Source organism: Pecten maximus, chromosome 18 (genome assembly GCF_902652985.1).
Source record: "Pecten maximus chromosome 18, xPecMax1.1, whole genome shotgun sequence".
NCBI classification, from domain to species: Eukaryota; Metazoa; Mollusca; class Bivalvia; order Pectinida; family Pectinidae; genus Pecten; species Pecten maximus.
In genome coordinates, this window is record NC_047032.1 from 22,251,852 (window position 1) to 22,272,350 (window position 20,499).

The 20,499-nt window shown below is 38.8% G+C and overlaps 2 protein-coding genes across 2 annotated transcripts; both read right to left on the minus strand.

Moving 5' to 3' along the window:
• Window positions 1–5,185: 5,185 nt before the first annotated feature.
• Window positions 5,186–14,782, minus strand: LOC117316313. Its single transcript, XM_033870852.1, has 7 exons — window positions 14,637–14,782; window positions 12,864–13,104; window positions 12,446–12,673; window positions 11,784–11,923; window positions 8,091–8,365; window positions 6,005–7,302; window positions 5,186–5,638 (listed from the first exon to the last, which is right to left on the minus strand). The coding sequence occupies exons 1-7, from the start codon at window positions 14,780–14,782 to the stop codon at window positions 5,186–5,188; spliced, it is 2,781 nt and encodes a 926-aa protein (XP_033726743.1).
• LOC117316197 lies at window positions 14,643–15,591 on the minus strand. Its single transcript, XM_033870718.1, has 2 exons — window positions 15,291–15,591; window positions 14,643–14,926 (listed from the first exon to the last, which is right to left on the minus strand). The coding sequence occupies exons 1-2, from the start codon at window positions 15,521–15,523 to the stop codon at window positions 14,827–14,829; spliced, it is 333 nt and encodes a 110-aa protein (XP_033726609.1). The 5' UTR covers window positions 15,524–15,591; the 3' UTR covers window positions 14,643–14,826.
• Between the last annotated feature and the right edge of the window lie 4,908 nt (window positions 15,592–20,499).

Consider the following 20,499-nt stretch of genomic DNA (forward strand, 5'->3'; position numbering starts at 1 on the left):
TACATCACGTCATATGGAAAACAAAAAACACGCTGATCGTCTCAGGACAGGTGATCAAAAGTCGATAAATATCGAGATATTCGTTGGCGTAGTTGGTTCTACTACATCACGTCATATGGAAAACAAACAAGAGGCCCATGGGGCCTGCATCGCTCACCTGGTTGAATTAGGCCAAATGTCAAAATAATGTTCATATTCGATTTGTTTTATTTGTAAATCTCTAACAATGCTATATATGGTTATAGTGTGGTAATCCGAACTGCTTTAAAGATTAATGAAGTCCAGACTCTCTAAGGTCTGAAAGACCTCAAGAATTGCTTTTAGAACATGCATTCATCACTTTATGACAAGTAGCAATTCAAAGGAATTACCTCTATTTCACCTATTGGGCCCCGCCCCTTTGGCCCCTCGGGGGTCAGAGTCACCATTTATGCAAAATCTATTCCCCTTCCCCCAAGGATGTTTCTGACCAAATTGGGTTCAAATCCATTCATAACTTTATGACAAGTAGCAATTTAAAGGAATTACCTCTATTTCCCCTATTGGGCCCGCCCTTTTGGCCCCTCGGGGGTCAGAGTCACCATTTATGCAAAATCTCTTCCCCTTCCCCCAAGGATGTTTCTGACCTAATTGGTTTCAAATCCATTCATAGCTTTATGACTAGTAGCGATTTAAAGGAATTACCTCTATTTCCCCTATTGGTCCCCGCCCCTTTGGCCCCTCGGGGGTCAGAGTCACCATTTATGCAAAATCTGTTCCCCGTCCCCTAAAAATGTTTCTGACCAACATGGGTCCAAATCCATTCAAATCTTTATGACTAGTAGCCATTTAAAGGAATTACTTCTATTTCCCCTATTGGGCCCCGCCCCTTTTACTCCCTCCGTGGTCAGAGCCACCATTTATGCAAAATCTGTTCCCCTTTCCCCAAGGATGTTTTTGACCAAATTGGGTTTAAATCCATTCATAACTTTATGACAAGTAGCGATTCAAAGGAATTACATCTATTTCACCTATTGGGCCCCGCCCCTTTGGCCCCTTTGGTGTCAGAGTCACCATTTATGCAAAATCTGTTCCCCTTCTGCCAAGGATGTTTCTGACGTAATTGGGTTGAAATCCATTCATAACTTTATGACTAGTAGCGATTTAAAGGAATTACCTCTATTTCCCCTATTGGGCCCGCCCTTTTGACCCCTTTGGGGTCAGAACCATCATTTATGCAAAATCTGTTCCCCTTCCCCCAAGGATGTTTCTGACCAAATTTGGTTCAAATCCATTCATAACTTCATGACAAGTAGCGATTTAAAGGAATTACCTCTATTTCCCCTATTGGGCCCCGCCCCTTTGACCCCTCGGGTGTCAGAGTCACCATTTATGCAAAATCTGTTCCCCTTCCCCCAAGAATGTTCCTGACCAAATTTGGTTCAAATCCATCCATAACTTTATGACAAGTAGCGATTTAAAGGAATTACCTCTATTTCCCCTATTGGGCCTCGCCCTTTTGGCTCCTCGGGGGTCAGAGTCACCATTTATGCAAAATCTGTTCCCCTTCCCCCAAGGATGTTTCTGACCAAATTTGGTTCAAATCCATTCATAACTTTATGACAAGTAGCGATTTAAAGGAATTACCTCTATTTCCTCTATTGGGCCCCGCCCCTTTGGCTCCTCGGGGGTCAGATTCACAATTTATGCAAAATCTGTTCCCCTTCCCCCAAGGATGTTCCTGACCAAATTGAGTTCAAAGCCATTCATAACTTTATGACAAGTAGCGATTTAAAGGAATTACCTCTATTTCTCCTATTGGGCCCCGCCCTTTTGGCCCCTCGGGGGTCAGAGTCACCATTTATGCAAAATCTGTTCCCCTTCTGGCAAGGATGCTTCTGACCAAATTTGGTTCAAATCCATTCATAACTTTATGACAAGTAGCGATTTAAAGGAATTACCTCTATTTCCCCTCATGGTCCCCGCCCCTTTGGCCCCTCGGGGGTCAGAGTCACCATTTATGCAAAATCTGTTCCCCTTCCCCCAAGGATGCTTCTGACCAAATTTGGTTCAAATCCATTCATAACTTCATGACAAGTAGCAATTTAAAGGAATTACCTCTATTTCCCCTATTGGGCCCTGCCCTTTTGGCCCCTCGGGGGTCAGAGTCACCATTTATGCAAAATCTGTTCCCCTTCTGCCAAGGATGTTTCTGACCAAATTTGGTAAAAATCCAATAAGAACTTCATGACTAGTAGCGATTTGAAGCAAATGTTGACGGACGGACGACGGACGGACGGACGACGGACGGACGGACGGACGGACGACGGACGCCGCGCCATGACATAAGCTCACCGGACCTTCGGTCCAGGTGAGCTAAAAAACAAAGACATTTTTGTCTGATCTCGGGTTGTACGGCATGTGATGGCCGAATATAGACCATCAGTTAGGCCTACTGTTCGAGCCAAGGCGGGTTTGGTTTGGTTTATTTTGTTTAACGTCCTATTAACAGCTAAGGTCATTTAAGGACGGCCTCCCGTGCGTGCGACATGCATGCGTGTGGCGAGTGCGTATGTGTGTTTTGGGAGCCTGCGGTATGTTCGTGTTAAGTCTCCTTGTGATAGGCCGGAACTTTTGCCGATTTATAGTGCTACCTCACTGGAGCATACTGCCGAAGACACCCAGCAGCACACCCCACCCGGTCACATTATACTGACAACGGGTGAACCAGTCGTCCCACTCCTTATATGCTGAGCGCTAAGCAGGAGTAGCAACTACCATTTTAAAAAGACTCTGGTATGTCTCGGTCAGGGGACAGAACCCAAAGCCTTCCTCACAGCGGCGAACGCTCAACTAAAGGCCAAAAGTGAGGCATTGTCAAGGGAGACATTAGGAAGAAGACAGTTTGTAAGAAAGAAAAGATAAGATAAGATCCCAAATTCAGTCGCCTCTTACGATCATGCAATGGGGGCAGCAGTACAGTTTTTGACCTGCAGGGCAGCCATTTTTAAAGACTCTGGTATGTCTCGGCTAGGGGACAGAACCCAAAGCCTTCCTCACAGCGGCGAACGCTCAACCAAAGGCCAAAAGTGAGGTATTGTCAAGGGAGACATTAGGAAGAAGAAAGTTGTTCAGAAAGAAGAGAAAAGTTAAGATCCCAAAGGAGAAGGTGCAATAAGGGCCATTTTTGGCCCCATCTCCGATTTACTTCATTTTTACACCAATTATTAACAAGTTGATGTAAATTCATAAATTGGTTTAATTTTTACAATGTGTCGCCAATTGCCATAGTTACAGCTCGTTGAAGTTGTACTCCTTAGCAACCAAAAATACAACGTTATGTAATTTACATCAATTCAATACCTGCTCTGTGCATCTTTATCAGGATAAAAAATCAGTCCAGCTTAGAATTAAATTAACCACAACTAATTTCTCAAACCAGTGTGAATAGTACTATAGAACAATGCACTTATGTGTCCTTAGCAACAATGTTTTCCCCTTAGCAACCCTTGGTGAATCAGCTTAACATTATTTTTATGCATAAAATATGCATATGTTTACGTTGTATTTTCTTGAATTTATAAGTACCTTGGTGACTTTTTATAATTATGTCACATATAGTATACACTTTATCCATGGTTAGCGTGCTTCCATAGCAACCAATTAACCATTTATAGTTCACTTAGCAACCCCTATTAAATCAGGTCACAGACAAAGGAAAACTTATTTGTGTATCGAAATTGGCACATTTTCAATAAAAACTTGCCGAATTTCTAAATAAAGAGCAAACAGGAACTCATTTATTATAACGTTTCTATAGCAGCTGATACAATATGCCTTGTCAAAGCAAAGTCGAGTTCTGCAAACTCTAACTTCATTTTAGTATAATTATCATTCATTATTTTTTGTTTCATTTGGAAATCATGAATATCACTTCAGCCTCGATGTGGTGTTTTAGCAAGTATCCGTTTCATGTTTTGGTTTAAATATTGTAACAACATTTTACATCTTGTTTACAAACTTGCGACTCGGAGGTGACGGGCTAGTGGTAGGATGTTGGAACACCTTAACCACTCATGATCGACCACTGCTGCCCTTATTTCAATGATCTTTGCCTTCTTGTATGCTTTGTTTATTTGTTGATCAAAGTCCATCAATCTATCTTCGTTATGTTTTAACCAACAACAAAACAAACACTTCTGATTAAATTGTCTCTTAGGATATGATTTTAATCATCAATAATAAGCCATCAATAACATTTTGATAATCATTTAATTAATGTATAATGTATGTTCTATTTCATTTCTCAACAGAATGGATGTTTTACAATGTAATGTCTAAGACGCATGTTCATTCAAACAACAAATAGCATTAGAATACCAGTATTATCGCTTTCTTTAACAAATAGTTTGAATTCGGTAACAGGGTCGTTAATCTACATTTGTGTGGTGGTGGTTTCTTTTCCCTATCACTGCAGAATAACAATATCATCTTCAAAATATACAACACAAAATAAAAAAAAACACCATCACCATTATCAGCCTGTGACTAGAGATTTTTCATGGTACTCTTTATCTCCCTATTTCATCTTGACAATGTCACAGGCTGAATTCCCGGACTGTGGACCGGCAGACTATGTTGAAAATGAAAATATTTAAGCAAATGATTAAATTGTTTACTGGGGAACATGGTATTAAAACATTTATACCTTCATCAACATAGTCTGGTTGCCTTATGTTTTTTTTTATTTTTTATTTTTTTTTTATATTTTTATTGATTGGTTGAAGTAAGTTAGAATTAAGAACCAGTAACTTACTTTTTGAAAAAAGTTAAACACACACATAACACATAACTGACATATTAGCCATGCCATAAATATCATATGACACATGTGCAATAACACCAGGTATGTCATAAATAATCACATCAACCGATTGTCTCTGTAGTGACAATTTTAGAATAATGTTGTCTGTTTTATACTGGGTACATTTGATCTTACAGGTATTTTCTTGTGAATATATAAGTTCTATGAGAAGTAGAATTGTACACATAAACCAGTTCAATAAATTAACCTTTTGAATATTGACACTCATGTGAGATCCTGTAATCATTCTTCTATTGTCTCACTCGAATCACTGCTTTCATCAACGCCATCAGACTCGTCCATTACTACTGGCATGTGTGCAGCATCTTCCAATGCATCTGCCTAATTCCTGACTCCACTTATGGAAGGTTGGTGTCTGGCAAAACCCAAGTACCAGATAGCAGAAGAGACGTGCGCATATGTACCAAGGACTCTGGCTCCAGCCCGACACTGACAATACCAGCTGGTAACATAGGCCTCATCATACTGGATCCAGAGCATGTACTTCTTCGAGGAGATATGTCTACTCTGAATCTGCACTCGAACAATGTTGGATATATCACCATTGGCCATGATGATGTAATCTCCATCATCAGTCAAATGCTCCTGGGTGTAACTTTGAGCCAGTTTCAGTTGGTACACACCAAATGTTATGTTTCGCGCATCTTCCTCAGACAACTTCGGGAACTGTGGTACCACTTCAGAGGCATCAAGCTTGACCCACACACCTGTTCGTCTGTCCAGCCTTTCACTGATGACGCGCTCTTGTAAACCGTTCTGCTTGCTGGCCAGCACCTGAAATTATAAAATCATTTGATGTATTACGTGTAAAAGTACGTGAAGTATTAAATTATATGTGGCAATCATAATCAAAACTTAGATCTTAGTTTAACTTCAGTCTTGTCTATCTCTATATAATCTTTCATGTCATATTTTATCAAATGATTGTGTGGAAACAAATCACAAAGACGTAAGCTAATAAATTATGTAAAAAATTTGCCCAACTTCAGACTAAAAACTGTCTTTGAAATATGTTATTTAGTTATGTTGCAAAAACCAAAGTGTGTATGGACACTTCACTTAGCATAATATGCAACATTATTTTCACAGGTGTATAGAAATGTATTGCTTGATACAAAAGTATATACATATAATGCATACCTTCATCTTTGCACCAAGCAGTTGATCCTCCTCCGAGTCTCCTCTATTTAGTGGTGTAAGGTACCTGTTGCATAATGCACAAATCAACTGCACATAGTCTCCAATGTATGGTATCTGATTGTTGGGGACAATGTTTTGGAGAAATTTCCACTGCTTGATGCGTCCATTCACAGATTCCACAATCCATCGAATCTTGGTGACTAAACGGGATGAATTAGCCTCCTCTGTGGTGAACTGTTTCTGACCTCTTGAAAGGAAACGTGGCATTTCGGTGTGGATACCCATTTCTGTCAGCATATCGATGGAATCCCTAAACCCTCTGTCAACAACCATGACATCCTCTTCCTTTATCCACTCCGTCAAATTCTCCATGTTTCCTTTGACATTGTGTTTCAGGATATTGGCATCGTTGTTCTTGTAATCTGCTAGGTAGGGTCCAAGAACAGAAACAATATATCCAGTGGTAGTTACATACATCATGGGCTTCACCAGGGGTCTATTCTTATGCATGCTGTATGATCGTCTCTGGAATTTGAAGTTGTGATACTTTTGGATATAGATGTATGTTCCATCCAAGACAAGAATTGCAGGCTTGTTTATAATACTGCCAAAAAGCTCCTGAGCCAAGGGTCTGGTATGCTCCTTAATCACTTCATTTCCAGTAATATGTTGGAATCCTACATAGTTCCTAGTAAAATGCTCAGACAATGCTTTCCTAGCCGAAACAATGGCTCGTTGTACACTAGATTTCCCAATGTTAAAGAGTGTTGAGAGCAGTTTGTTTGAAATACCTGCACGTAGTTTAACTAACAGTAGGGCAACACATGTCCGCATTGTTCTGTTCTTTGTTGATCTGATATTACTGTCTTTAATATGTGAGCAAACATCATCAAAGTTCTCTTTTGTGATTCCTGTCAGACTTAGGTAATCCGAATCTTGTAGTGAACTACCTTGATTGAAATCTATTCTGTACTTTTGATTATTTATGGCAATTGACCTTACATTATTAATCAGTTCCATAGTGTCACTCCTGTTAAGGTTTGAGTGGTCCTGTCCTTTGAAAGAATCTCCAAGGTAGTTTGTTAATGCATGATCAGTAAAGAAACCATCATCAAGGTGACCTATACAGCATCTTGCACCCGCCAATAGTAATTTTCCATTCTCTACAAACAACCTGTAGCGGCAATCAGATGGTACCACAATAAGTTTATGTCCCCGGCGCTTGCATACACAGCATGTTGAGTGGCTCTTACCAGTACTTCCTATTGGCAGTGCAATGTTTTTAGGACTCACAATACCTAAAACAAAAACAGACATAAATGTTTATCAACGATACTGCAAAAATCTAACACAAGAGATATGTAAAACAAGTTTATTTATTATTTTATGAAACAAGCCTTTTGTGAGATCCAGGTAAAAATATAAGATAGACAATATAGCATAAGTGTCTTATAATATTGAATGAGTTTATGAACTGTGTATTCTATTTACCAGGGTATTATACCACTCGAGAAACATAAGCTATTTCAATATTTCACTATAAAAGGCTATTTGTTCACTAGACAATAGTGACATAATGTATAATAACATGACGTCATTTATCTACCCTCAGTAACTTTGGTTAAATTTTGTTTTGGTTTATTTTGCTTAACGTCCTATGAACAGCCAGTGTCAATTAAGGATGTGTGGTCAGTACCTGGTAACTGCCCCAAGTGGGTTTCAAACTCGCAACCCAGAGGTGGAGGGCTAGTGGTATAATGTTGGCACATCAGTATTACGACCCATTTGCAGGTGTATAATGTAGGTGTGCTTTATCAGTTTTATAACACTCCTTTATTACATAGAAAATGACCTGTGCTATATATGATAATATTATAGTCATGGTTATATTTTCAGATGAAAAATTAAATGCCCCTTATTGTATATATTAACCTAACTAAATGGAAAAGTAAATATCACTTAAAATGTGTATCAAATTATCAATACAAATAATGCATGAAGAGTGTATCACAGCAATGGCCAGAGACCAGTACAGCTAGAGGAAGATTCGCTATCAGATGTAATTGCAGAAAACAAAATGTTTTACCTTCTGCTTTTTGTCTTTTAGTTTTTGGAATATAGTCAACATCACATATGTTGCTTGGCACTTGAACAGGCTCTCCAACTACTGGTAAATGTTCATCTGATGTTCTACGGAATTTTATGTAGCATTTCCCACATGTTGTTAGAGTTTCATCATTGTTGGTGATATTCAAGTACTCTCTGTACGATTTGTAGGTCTCCCCAGTAATGTGACGCCTTCCCTCTGGTTTTGTCTGCTTGTTGCAGCATGCACATCTGTAATTCTTTTGTCCTGGCATACTGAAAAAAAAAATTAAAATCAATTAAAACAAACTGATTAGCAAGCAAACATATAAATGTAAAAGCCAAGGTGACAATGTTCTCTGCTTCATAATAGAAATGTATTATGTCAGGGTTTTTTGTGATGGTTATGACTTGACATTCAAGATTATTTATCATATGAATAATATGTCTATAAAACATTGATCAAGTAATTATTGAGATATGTTGCATTTAAACATCATTTCTTTCATGGTGATATAAAAAAGATGAATGCGAGTAGATCTAGAGGGAACGTAGACTCGGGAGAGAACAGGTTTCAAAGTGTTTAATTTTGTAATATATATGTGTATGAAATTGAAGGAAGATACATTTTGTACCGCATTGTATACAAAACTATTAGCATTATGGTTTACAGAACTTTCAGAGCTTTTGGGATATTTCAGTAAAACAGAGATTAATGAAGCATTGTCCTCCGACTATGCCTACACAACACCCGACTTCGTTGATTATAATTATAGTCTAACTTTCAAGGCCCCCTTCAACGCCATTGGCGAAAAAATTCTGTATCTATTCCCGAGTGCCGCACTTTCCAAACAGAATACACTGTGATTGATGCAGAATGAACTACTTCGAATTATTGGTACAGTATCATCGATTATTAGCTATCCAATGCTGATATGGAGTTTGGTATACGTGTGTTAAGCAAAACAAAAAAATATCACTGAAAAAAAAACGTAAACAAGTCACGATGGATGCAGGCGGGTCAAAGTTCAGTTCGCTTCTACTAGATAAAGTTATTAATCGAAGACTTTATTGATATTCTAGGGATATTAAGCTACAGAAATAAATAATGGGTTGTCTTGAAATGTATATAGTCTGTCGATAACTCGCAATATGTTCTCAACTTTGGAGTTTGACCGTGCGACTGATATCTAAAAATAGCATCATAACAACCGACTCGCTGGTCATGCCGTGTCAAGCAGAGCACTTGCTCATGTGGCATATCTTAAGATTATTAAACCAAAATACTTGCCTGGAATAAGCTACAGATACATTGTTTTGCTTATGTATCCAATAAAATGCAGATGCAAGTTCTAAATTGCAGAAATCCCTGTTGTAAACAAACAGCTGTCAGTCGTCTGCCAATTTGTCAGCCGCAGAGTAAACGCCGACACGACAAAAATCCGGATAATAAATGGGAAAAGAAATGTCGACAATTTAATTTTTTTTAAATCAAGAAGAAAGATTTATTGAATACAGTATCAGAAAATAAATGTTTATGTTGAAATCGGGGCCTTATATACCATCTTTTTCTAATGCGTACTATATATGGGTATTTCGCGGTTATATATATTTTCCGGAATAGGACTTGACCCGGTTGTTAGAAAATCATAGCGATGCATACCCCAAGACGATTATTTTATTATTTCAGATTTGAAGGGCAGCCTAATCGAGTAACAACACCAAATTTTGTCAGCAAGTATAAATTACAATTATTAACATTATATTGAAATTTCTTATTGTTACACGATTAGGCTCATACTTTATTTCTGCAAAGTATTCATCATTTTTGCCGGATTCAGCTCATTTGAAGAATCTGGCAATGATCAGGGGACCCCGACGGGGAAATAAGGTATTTTCAGATTTTTTTTTTTTTTTTTTTTAAATAACATCGGTTTTAGCTCAATAATACAGAAAAAGAAAAAAAACAGACACAATTTAACATTTTTATTTTCCTGTTATTCTGGGCCAAAATCACCAGTTAGTGGACTTTATCCTTTAGTCGCCTCTTACGATCATGCAATGGGGGCAGCATGTACAATTCTTACGCCCTACCTGCAGGGCAGGCGAAGGCGGGTAACTCGTGACATGGCCATGCGGTTTGAGAGATGAAGACGTTTATATAGACATAATTAGCATAGGACAGATGATTATTTTGTCTTCGCAGAGCCTACCAAGTACTGAGATATTAGATGTCTGGCAGCATGTTCCAGATAGCTGCCAAAATGATGACCCCACAGTGTAAAATTAATTGAGCTATTGAACTGTTTTCAACAAAAGTTTCATTTTTGTAAAATAAATACCTTAATGCAGGTTTGACTTGTACTTTGGTTCTTGGTATTGACAAACAGTTTCCACATTTCTTAATGAACAATGTAGACAATTTGGATGTATGTATTTCATTTATATACACCAAATGTCTATTTTAACTGTAACAGAGTTTATTATATTAAATTTATTTCAATGCATCTGCTTTCTATTTCATATGTAGGTTGCCCTTGGTCCCTAGTTATGCATATTGCATTTTCGGATAACAATTGGTTTGGTTTGGTTTATTTTGTTTAACGTCCTATTAACATCTAAGGTCATTTAAGGACGGCCTCCCGTGCGTGCGACATACATGCGTGTGGTGAGTGCGTATGTGTGTTTTGGGAGGCTGCGGTGTGTTCGTGTTAAGTCTCCTTGTGATAGGCCGGAACTTTTGCCGATTTATAGTGCTACCTCACTGAAGCATACTGCCGAAGACACCCAGCATCACACCCCACCCGGTCACATTATACTGATAACGGGCGAACCAGTCGTCACACTCCTTGTATGCTGAGCACTAAGCAGAAGCAGCAACTACCATTTTTAAAGACTGTGGTATGTCTCGGCCAGGGGACAGAACCAAAAGCCTTCCTCACAGGGGCGAACGCTCAACTAAAGGCCAAAAGTGAGGCAGTGTCAAGGGAGACGTTAGGAAGAAGAAAGTTGTTAAGAAAGAGAAACGATAAGATCCCAAATTTAGTCGCCTCTTACGATCATGCAATGGGGGCAGCAGGTACAATTCTTACGCCCTACCTGCAGGGCAGAATGAATAGAGACAGGCAGCCATCTTTGATTTTGACAATTGAAGTTTGTTATCGCTATTTCTGAGAAAGTTGGTTGGTTGGTTGATTTTGTTTAACGTCCTATTAAAGTAAGGAAGAGATCTTTCTCAAATTTCATTTGTAGGTTCCCCTTGGTCTGCTGTTATGTATATTGCATTTTGGGACCGATCATAAACAACATGGCCGACAGGCAGCCATCTTGGATTTTGACAATTGAAGTTTGTTATCGCTATTTCTCAGAAAGAACTGAAGGATCTTTCTCAATTTTCATATGTAGCTTCTCCTTGGTCCGTCGTATTGCATTTTTGGACCAATCTGAAAACAGTGTCGACAGACAACCATTATCGCTAAATCTCAAATTTCATATATAAGTTTCCCTTGTTAAAAAAGCATTGGAGGGATGTTTCTCAATTGATACAGATTAGAAAGAGTAAGGGAAAAAAAGAGAAAAGATCAATCTGACATGGAACCTATGAAGATCATTCAATGGTGGGCGCCAAGATCCCTCTGGGATCTCTTGTTTAATATTGAGTTGCTGCTGCTTCTGGTCAATGACCTCTTCTGACGTCAGCCCAAAGTATCGCTTAACAGCATCCTTCTTCCTTTTTCCTAATTGTGTTTTTGGTGTCGGGTAGGACATCACATCTGCATCCGTGTCATTGGGTGATGAAGAATTGGTGAAGGGAAAGCTCGCATTCACCGATTCCTAAGAATGCAAGAAGTAGTGAGTATATTGGTATTGTCTTAATATGTACAACATTTTTTGTACAATTCAGACGAAAGATAATTTTCGGAGATGACAATGTACATTCATATATGTATTTTAATATTGGGTATCGTTGGAACATATCCTGACTTCATTTCAAAACAACAAAGAAAATTATATTACCTGATTGTTGCTCTGTAACGCTGACAAAACATCACCTTTCAAAAGCGCTTGAAGGACATCTGAGTCCAACTCTATATTGTTCACCACATTTCAGATTTCATCTGGAACTGGAGAAGTCATTTATGTGGATGTGGACACTGGGGCAAGCACTGTTTGGAGGGACTCGGGCACATCGGCAGCCACTGGGGTGGTTACCGTAGGGTGGAGGGACGCCAGTTCATCGACGGACACTGAGATGGTTACCGTAGGGTGGAGGGACACCGGTACATCGACAGACACTGTGATGGTTACCGTAGGGTGGAGAGACACCGGTACATCGACAGACACTGGGATGGTTACCGTAGGGCGGAGGGACACCGGTACATCGACAGACACTGGGGTGGTTACCGTAGGGTGGAGGGACGCCAGTTCATCGGCGGACACTGGGGTGGTTACCGTAGGGTGGAGGGACACTGGTTCATCGGCAGACACTGAGATGGTTACCGTAGGGTAGAGGGACACCGGTACATCGGCAGTTTCGGCAGACACTGTTGCTGTAGCTGATACGGAAGCTGTGTTGCTTGCCCTCTGAAATAAAAAAGGGGAGGAAGTTCACCCATGTACACAAAGCTGTTTTCATTTACAAATGCGTACACTGAACTCATTTTCTTTGGTAATATTTTACATTTATATGGTTATTCATTTATGCCAATTTATTTCATTTTCAAAGTCACATGATTAATGATAGGCCTTATCGCAAGTTTACATATTGACGTACGCTCTGCAGCCGTGTTGCAGAGTTTGGATGGAATGCCGCATTTGGAATGTCGTGCGCACCAAAGGGGTACACTCCACATGCCCGGAACCCGCTTTTCAGATTTGCTGCAGTCATACTTCGGACCCAGGCTTTCTCTAATAGGCCACAAAATGTCCCTTTAGACACCACAGTCCCTGGATTTTCATTCATTAAATCGCCACACACCTTATTATAAGCCTTTTTAAAAGGCCCAAATACGGTTCTGAATAGAAAAGTAATAATATGATTTAAGATATAAATCAATACATCAATTCTAAAAGGTCTGTTTAGTTACCTTTTATCAATTACCCTAATAGTTATAACAAATCCTTGAATATCATTGCCATATAGCAAAAGTCAGTTGTTGCACTCATCGGTCTAGCGGCTGAAGCCAGTGAGACGTATGTTCCGGTAACTCCACCATGATGATATTGTTATCCCTAGCTTCTTTCAAAAGCTCCACATCATTGTGGCTGTTATGCCCATCCATAAGAAGTAGCTGTGGCCTCTCTGGTCCAATCAGTGGAAGGAAATGGTTTCACGACTGGTTGGCCCGTTGTCAGTATAATGTGACCGGGTGGGGTGTGCTGCTGGGTGTCTTCGGCAGTATGCTTCAGTGAGATAGCACTTTAAATCGGCAAAAGTTCCGGCCTATCACAAGGAGACTTAACACGAACATACCGCAGCCTCCCAAAACACACATACGCACTCACCACACGCATACATGTCGCACGCACGGGAGGCCGTCCTTAAATGACCTTAGATGTTAATAGGACGTTAAACAAAATAAACCAAAAACCAATCCTTAAACCACCTTTCCATGATTCCCTAAATAGTTAATTTAAAATTCTGACAAATTTTACTTGTGTGCGAGAAGAGGATTAGTTTGGTCTATTGTGTTTCACATCCAACTAATAGTCAGGGTTAACATACCGCAGCCTCCCAAAACACACATACGCACTCACCACACGCATGCCCTTAGCTGTTAATAGGACGTTAAACAAAATAAACCAAACCAAATATTTAAGGATGTGACAGGTTTGCAAGTAGAGGAAAGTCCATACCCGGAGTAATACCGCTGACCTACAGTCATGGGTCTAGAACTCGCAACTTAGAGGTGGAAGGCTAGTGATAGAATATTATGACACCTTAACCACTCGGCCACCGTGGGTACAGAAACTTATTTTCCAATGATGCAATGTGCAACAGCACAAAAATATAACGAATATACATAGCATTTTTTATATTAAGACTTTGATAAATAGCAAATTTATATTAAGACTATGATCACACAGTAGTCATTAGGGTTATTACCATCTTAGTCCATCCAGAATTCGATACGGTAAATCTTGTTTGGGCTGGGGCATCTTGTGTCCGGAGGGTTTGCAGTGACTTGACTGTTTTCCCCTTGACCACGCAGAGAGGTGGCAGCATATTCCCGCCTGCGTTGCCACAGCACAGGAGAGTTATAGTTTCCCTGTTGCCGCTAGTGCGGCACTGGAAATATTTCGAACCAGTTCTGAAAATAATGTGGATAACCAAAATTTAATTCACTAAATATCGGTTAATTTCTCTTTCATGCGTAAATTGAAACTACTAATCAAGAGTTTTTTTAATGTGTTTAGGGCTTATGTAGGCTTTATCTGCAGCCCAATTCCAATTATAGCTAAGATCAGCACAATGAAATATTATGAAATGAAAACATGTTTGAAGACATTTTACTAAAATCAGATTCTGGCGAGTACGTATACATACTTAGCAATGATGAAACCAGGATTGTGAGACAATGAACATCCAGTTTCATCCATATTCCACAAGTTTTCAGGCTTGTTGGTCAGGTCGTTCTGCTTCAAGACATTCTCCAATTGGTCAAAATATTTGGACACGTAAGTCCTGTTCATACAGGCATGTCTAACAGAGGCTGCTGCCTCTGGTTTTCTAAGGCTTATGTTACCTGCTCTTTTTTTATTCCTTTCCACCATTTTCCCGTCGGAATAGGGTTTTTGAAAGGTTTGCCTCTTTTTGAAGCAAGATCTGCTGCATATCTGTAAAACAGTATCAAGTTTAGTTTAAGTGGACATTTGCATCGCATTATAATACAGCAAAACTTTTAAACAAATGTCCCGCCCTCATTTGACCTAGTAAATGCGTGGACATTAAATCTTTTTGGAAAAAAATACATTGACATTCATAGTCTTGTGAATGACATTTACATGTTCATACATAAGATGTCGGTGAGTAATGAGTAATATTGAATATATATTTGGGGACTTCCTGCAACTGATGAAAAAAGGCCTAATTCCCGATACATGTTCTAAAAACGGATGCAGTATATAGATATCGACAAAAATTAGTAGGGAAAATACTACACTAGTATCAAATTTTTAAATGTCAAAGTTTACTGATTACCTTAGAAAATTGGTTTTACTGAAACCAATGCCCATACATGCACGGTTGCTAGCATAGTCCATCAGTTTTGTTTCATCATCTTTACATAGTTTAGGCTGACGACAAGGACATGTACCATCCTCTACTCGATTATGTACCCGGTCTTGTATCGTGCCCCTCGGAATTCCATATTTTCGGGAAGCCTCCCTTATGCTTGTTGTGCCACTAGCAATTTCAACTAAAGCTGAAGTCATGTGCTCTTGCTTCCATAGTTTATGGCGACCACGTTTGGTTTTGATTTGTTTGGATGGAGTTTTTGGCATATTCCTTCAACAAAATTTTATAGTGATACATGTACCTTTATTATGTGATTGTTGATAAGGCCAAGGCCTATATACAATTCTTATATCTATTTCAAATATATTCTTATATTTAAACTATTGTTAATTCTCTACTATGACCATACAATCTCTGCCCTGCAGGTAGGGCGTAAGAATGGTACCTGCTGCCCCCCCCCCCCCCCCCCCATTGCGTGATCGTAAGAGGCGACTGAATTTGGGATCTTTTCTTTTCTTTCTTACAAACTGTCTTCTTCCTATGTCTCCCTTGACAATGCCTCACTTTTGGCCTTTAGTTGAGCGTTCGCCGCTGTGAGGAAGGCTTTGGGTTCTGTCCCCTGGCCGAGACATACCAGAGTCTTTAAAAATGGTAGTTGCTACTCCTGTTTAGCGCTCAGCATATAAGGAGTGGGACGACTAGTTCACCCGGGCGAACGCTCAACTAAAGGCCAAAAGTGAGGCATTGTCAAGGGAGCACAAGGAGACTTAACACGAACATACCGCAGCCTCACAAAACACACATACCACACGCATGCATGTCCCACGCACGGGAGGCCGTCCTTAAATTACCTTTGCTGTTAATAGGACGTTAAACAAAATAAACCAAACCAAACTCATGCATTTGAAATAAATGTAAATGGAAGTTATATGTATGCTATTTTCACTTGCACTTTAATTCTAAATTCTGCATGAGTGAGTCTCAACTTCAGAGGATTTCGGTAATTTCATGAAAGTTTGTCTTGCAAGTCATATATGGTATTGTACATCAATGTAGGTGTGTTTTATATATTTTGAACCTCACCACAGGGATTTAATCCCTATAATATAAGTGAAATAGACCATAATGAAAACTCAAGTCCATCAAATGAAAAATTACCCTCTCACCACCCCCCCCCCCCCCCCCCCCCCCCCCCCCCCCCCCCCCCCCCCCCCAGATTTTCAGCATTTCAAGTGTCTGATATGAGACCCCTGACATCTGTCCCCCAAACTGTGTTATACCGTGTGTTGCGGCAAGCTGAAACTTTTTCTTATTTCAATTTCTCTGTTAGTTACATTGATAAACGTGTTGGATGGTTAGATGACACTGCGGTTAGTTCACTGGTAACTCATTTGACTTTCCGGTAGGCGACCAGGGTTCCATTCCTCATTAAAAGGTACATTGTATGGGTCACCTGCTCGACTACGTGTGTTTTCCCCGGGTAGTCTGGTTTCCCCTTTATTGTAAAAGTCCTCTCGCCCTTCCATCCGGGGCCAACGTGTGATTGATAATTTAAACATAACAATGACTTATTCCTCAATTGTTGAAAAAAAAAGTTTACAATTCTAAAAAAAAAAACTTGTCAGGGTGCAATGATCAGCTCAATCAAAAACTGAACTTGAAGAATTATACGATAGGATATAATATTAGAAAATGTCATTATTGTTTTATGTTCAGCAACAAAATTTTAACTTCTGAAGTTTATAATTATCTTTTCCAAGTCGAGTTATAAATAAATTTATAAAAATAAATGTCAAACAATTTTGCAAGCAACCGCAGGTGTATCATGTCAAAGTCACACATAAAATGTAGACTTGTATGCATTACAGCTTTTTAAAAGAAACTTAATAACCAATTCACTTTACAAAAACCACACATTATTGTCTGAGGCAATACAATGTACCTGTATAACAAAATGAGACTGAACATGGAAGTCAGTGTGAAGTTGTTAACTTGTGTACATGGTTAATACATGTAAATCAGAATACATTATAATACAGATACACAAAGGAAATTGTTCTTTTTTTTCAGAGTGCAGCTTTTTATAACTTTTTTGACAACCAGTATGCTATAACAGGCACAGCAGATAGGAATAAAGGGTAAACAGACGTTATTGTCATCGTACTTAAGCTAGCTAAAGGTCTCTGCCTATTGTTTTGGTTCTTGACGACAATATGCATGACACCCGTCATAAGTTTCTCGTCGTGTAATCCTCTAACGTATTGTTGGAGTAATGTCAAGGTGGCCTCGTGTTTTTTATCAGACGTCTACACTTGTAATATACTTCTGATTATCTGTTATGATAACGGGAATTTTGATTTAAAATCAAACTTGAATATCCTATTGATTATGAAGATAATTGTGTACTTCATTTATGTACTGATAACGATCGACGTATTAATATGAAATCGTAAGAAATCATTATAAATGCACTTTCCGGTCCTAAATTAAAAGTCGTATATTATCTATGCCTGTGGTTTGCAATACTAGTTGTTTATATATTATACACAGCACAGGAAATGTATAATATAAATTACAAACCCCTCTTATAACCAAAATAATCCCCCATCGGGGCCCAGCACAATACCTGTGTTTTCAAGACAATGTACCGCGTCATTTGTTTTGACGAAAATGGGCGAATTGTCGGTCATAGTCAGCTGTCAGTCAGTCGCAATGAAGCAAACATGTAGATGGATATGTTCTCTTACTATGATAAAAATGATAAAAGCATTGGTCGACGATAACCTGCATTATTTCAGCAGATTTTACACGTCTCTGAAAACCACACAAATATTCCGCCATTTTGTTTACATGTGCCGGGAGGAGCCTATAGCTAGTAACGACATCCGGTACGAAGCCCGGACCGGAATTACGGTACGGAAAGAGATAATGAGGTAACTGGGTCATGTGACCACCTAGCTCATTAACTCTCGGCGAAGATCGACAGTACCCCCAAATCGCTACGTAAACAAAGTTATAAAATCAAAACCCGGCCGATCGCTTATATGAACATTTTTTTAAATGATAATCAAAAGCGATTTCCTACTGTAACTTAAAAAAAAGTGTTGACTGCACAAATCCTTTAAGTCCTAATCTTTTTTTATAATAAACATGTAAGCAAGAAATTTGTTTTGCACAATAACTGTATATAAGATGGCTGTTTGTAAATCTGAAAAAAATCGCCAGGTCATTTTATTGCAACAAATTAACATCTACTAAGGGCCACTAGGTCACAATATGCTACCTCCCATTTCCACTCTGACATAGTGAAAAAGAAACAAATAAAACTTGTATCATACAGCAAAACATATATCGTACATCAGAGCACATAAAACAAATGTTAATTTATAATTCCAGTACCCCATGCGGATATCAGTTTTGAACTAGTCAACTACATAGCGGCTTATATAAGAGACCAGAAGCTGTCGAAGATTTGGAAAGACCTGCATATTGGCCGTCTGACCAGTTCCATCTTGTGTGATGTGCTGCGTGCAGGTGACAACCCAAAGTCTCTAGTGAAAAGAATCTTGACAGGTAAGAGAAAGAGTTATCCTACGGGACGTACGTCTTATTGCCATAGTTAGATATTAATAAATTTGACAGGGAGGTAATTGAATTACAATTGTACATGGATTAAGATACGATAGGTTAATAAACTTGTATTATTTTACTTTTCAGTTATGATGCACTACCTCCAGCTGTACAGTTTTAGGGGCTGCGGAGGCCGAGTGGTTAAGGTGTCCCGACACTTTATCACTAGCCCTCCACAACTGGGTTCGAAACCTATGTGGGGCAGTTGCCAGGTACTGACCGTAGGCCGGTGGTTTTTCTCCGGGTACTCCGGCTTTTCTCCATCTCCAAAACCTGGCACGTCCTAAAATGACCCTGGCTGTTAATAGGACGTTAAACAAACACAAACCAAACCAAATGTACAGTTGGGCATAAACTGCGAAATCAAGGCAAAGGAGGACGACTACATCTTACTGCAATCCATGATCAACCACAAGAAGACCAGTGTTGTACCTGCTGCCCGGGCCTTGCAGGTAGGGCGTAAGAATTGTACGTGCTGCCCCCCATTGCGTGATCGAAAGAGGCGACTAAAGTTGGGATCTTATATTTTCTCTTCCTGAACAATTTTCTTCTTCCAAATGTCTCCCTTGACAATGCCTCACTTTTGGTCTTCAGTTGAGCGTTCGCCACAGTGAGGAAGGCTTTGGGTTCTGTCCCCTGGCCGAGACAGGGCAGGGCAGCATTCAGACAGCATAAATTGTAATTTTTACCAAAAAGATTCAGATTTTTTTTTGAATTGATATCTTTGCACTTATCTTTAACAATAGCATTTTGTGAAATGTGAGATAATAGTTCAATTGGTAAATCTATGCGTATCAATTGAAGTTACCAGATTTAGTATATTTCATAGATTTTCTGTTTTCTATGTGATCAAAAATTTGATGTCAAGGAATTTATGTTACATCCAAATTACAAAATGTCCATTTTTTCAGCAGTAATTTATTTTGAAACTTTTTGTTTCAAAAGGTTCATCTAAGTTTATAAAGCAAAACTTGCAAATGGGAAGATAATATATTGATCAGAAATTGATCAATTTGTTTTTTTAATGTTGCCTGAAAATTTGGGATGTAACGTGGACACCAAAATTTGATGTCATATTTTGCTATTTATCTCAAGCTTAAAATCAAAGTTTTGCATTTTTATGGAACATTCTGATGAATAATTAATATATTTTGGTGATTTCATACACAAAAAACATCCAGTTGATGAAAAATTACAAATAAATATTTGTGATGTAACATGGACTTTTGTGATGTAACATGGACATGTGTGATGCAACGAAGACACAACTACAATCTTTTTTCATATTCAGATAACTTTGGGTCATTTTCCCCAAATTTCAAGCTTACATCTTGCACCAAGTAAGTGATGCAAAATATAAATGATGTTTTAAGAGTAAGTTTTAAATACAGGTTTTTTTTACTGAGATCAAATTAATAATACAACTTTTAAAACAATTTTTCTGTTCCTGATGTTCATGCTTCAATAGTTCATTCTAGATATGTAAAGGAAAACATTCATGATAACTATTAAACTTTCTTATTTTGCTTTTCAAATAATTTTT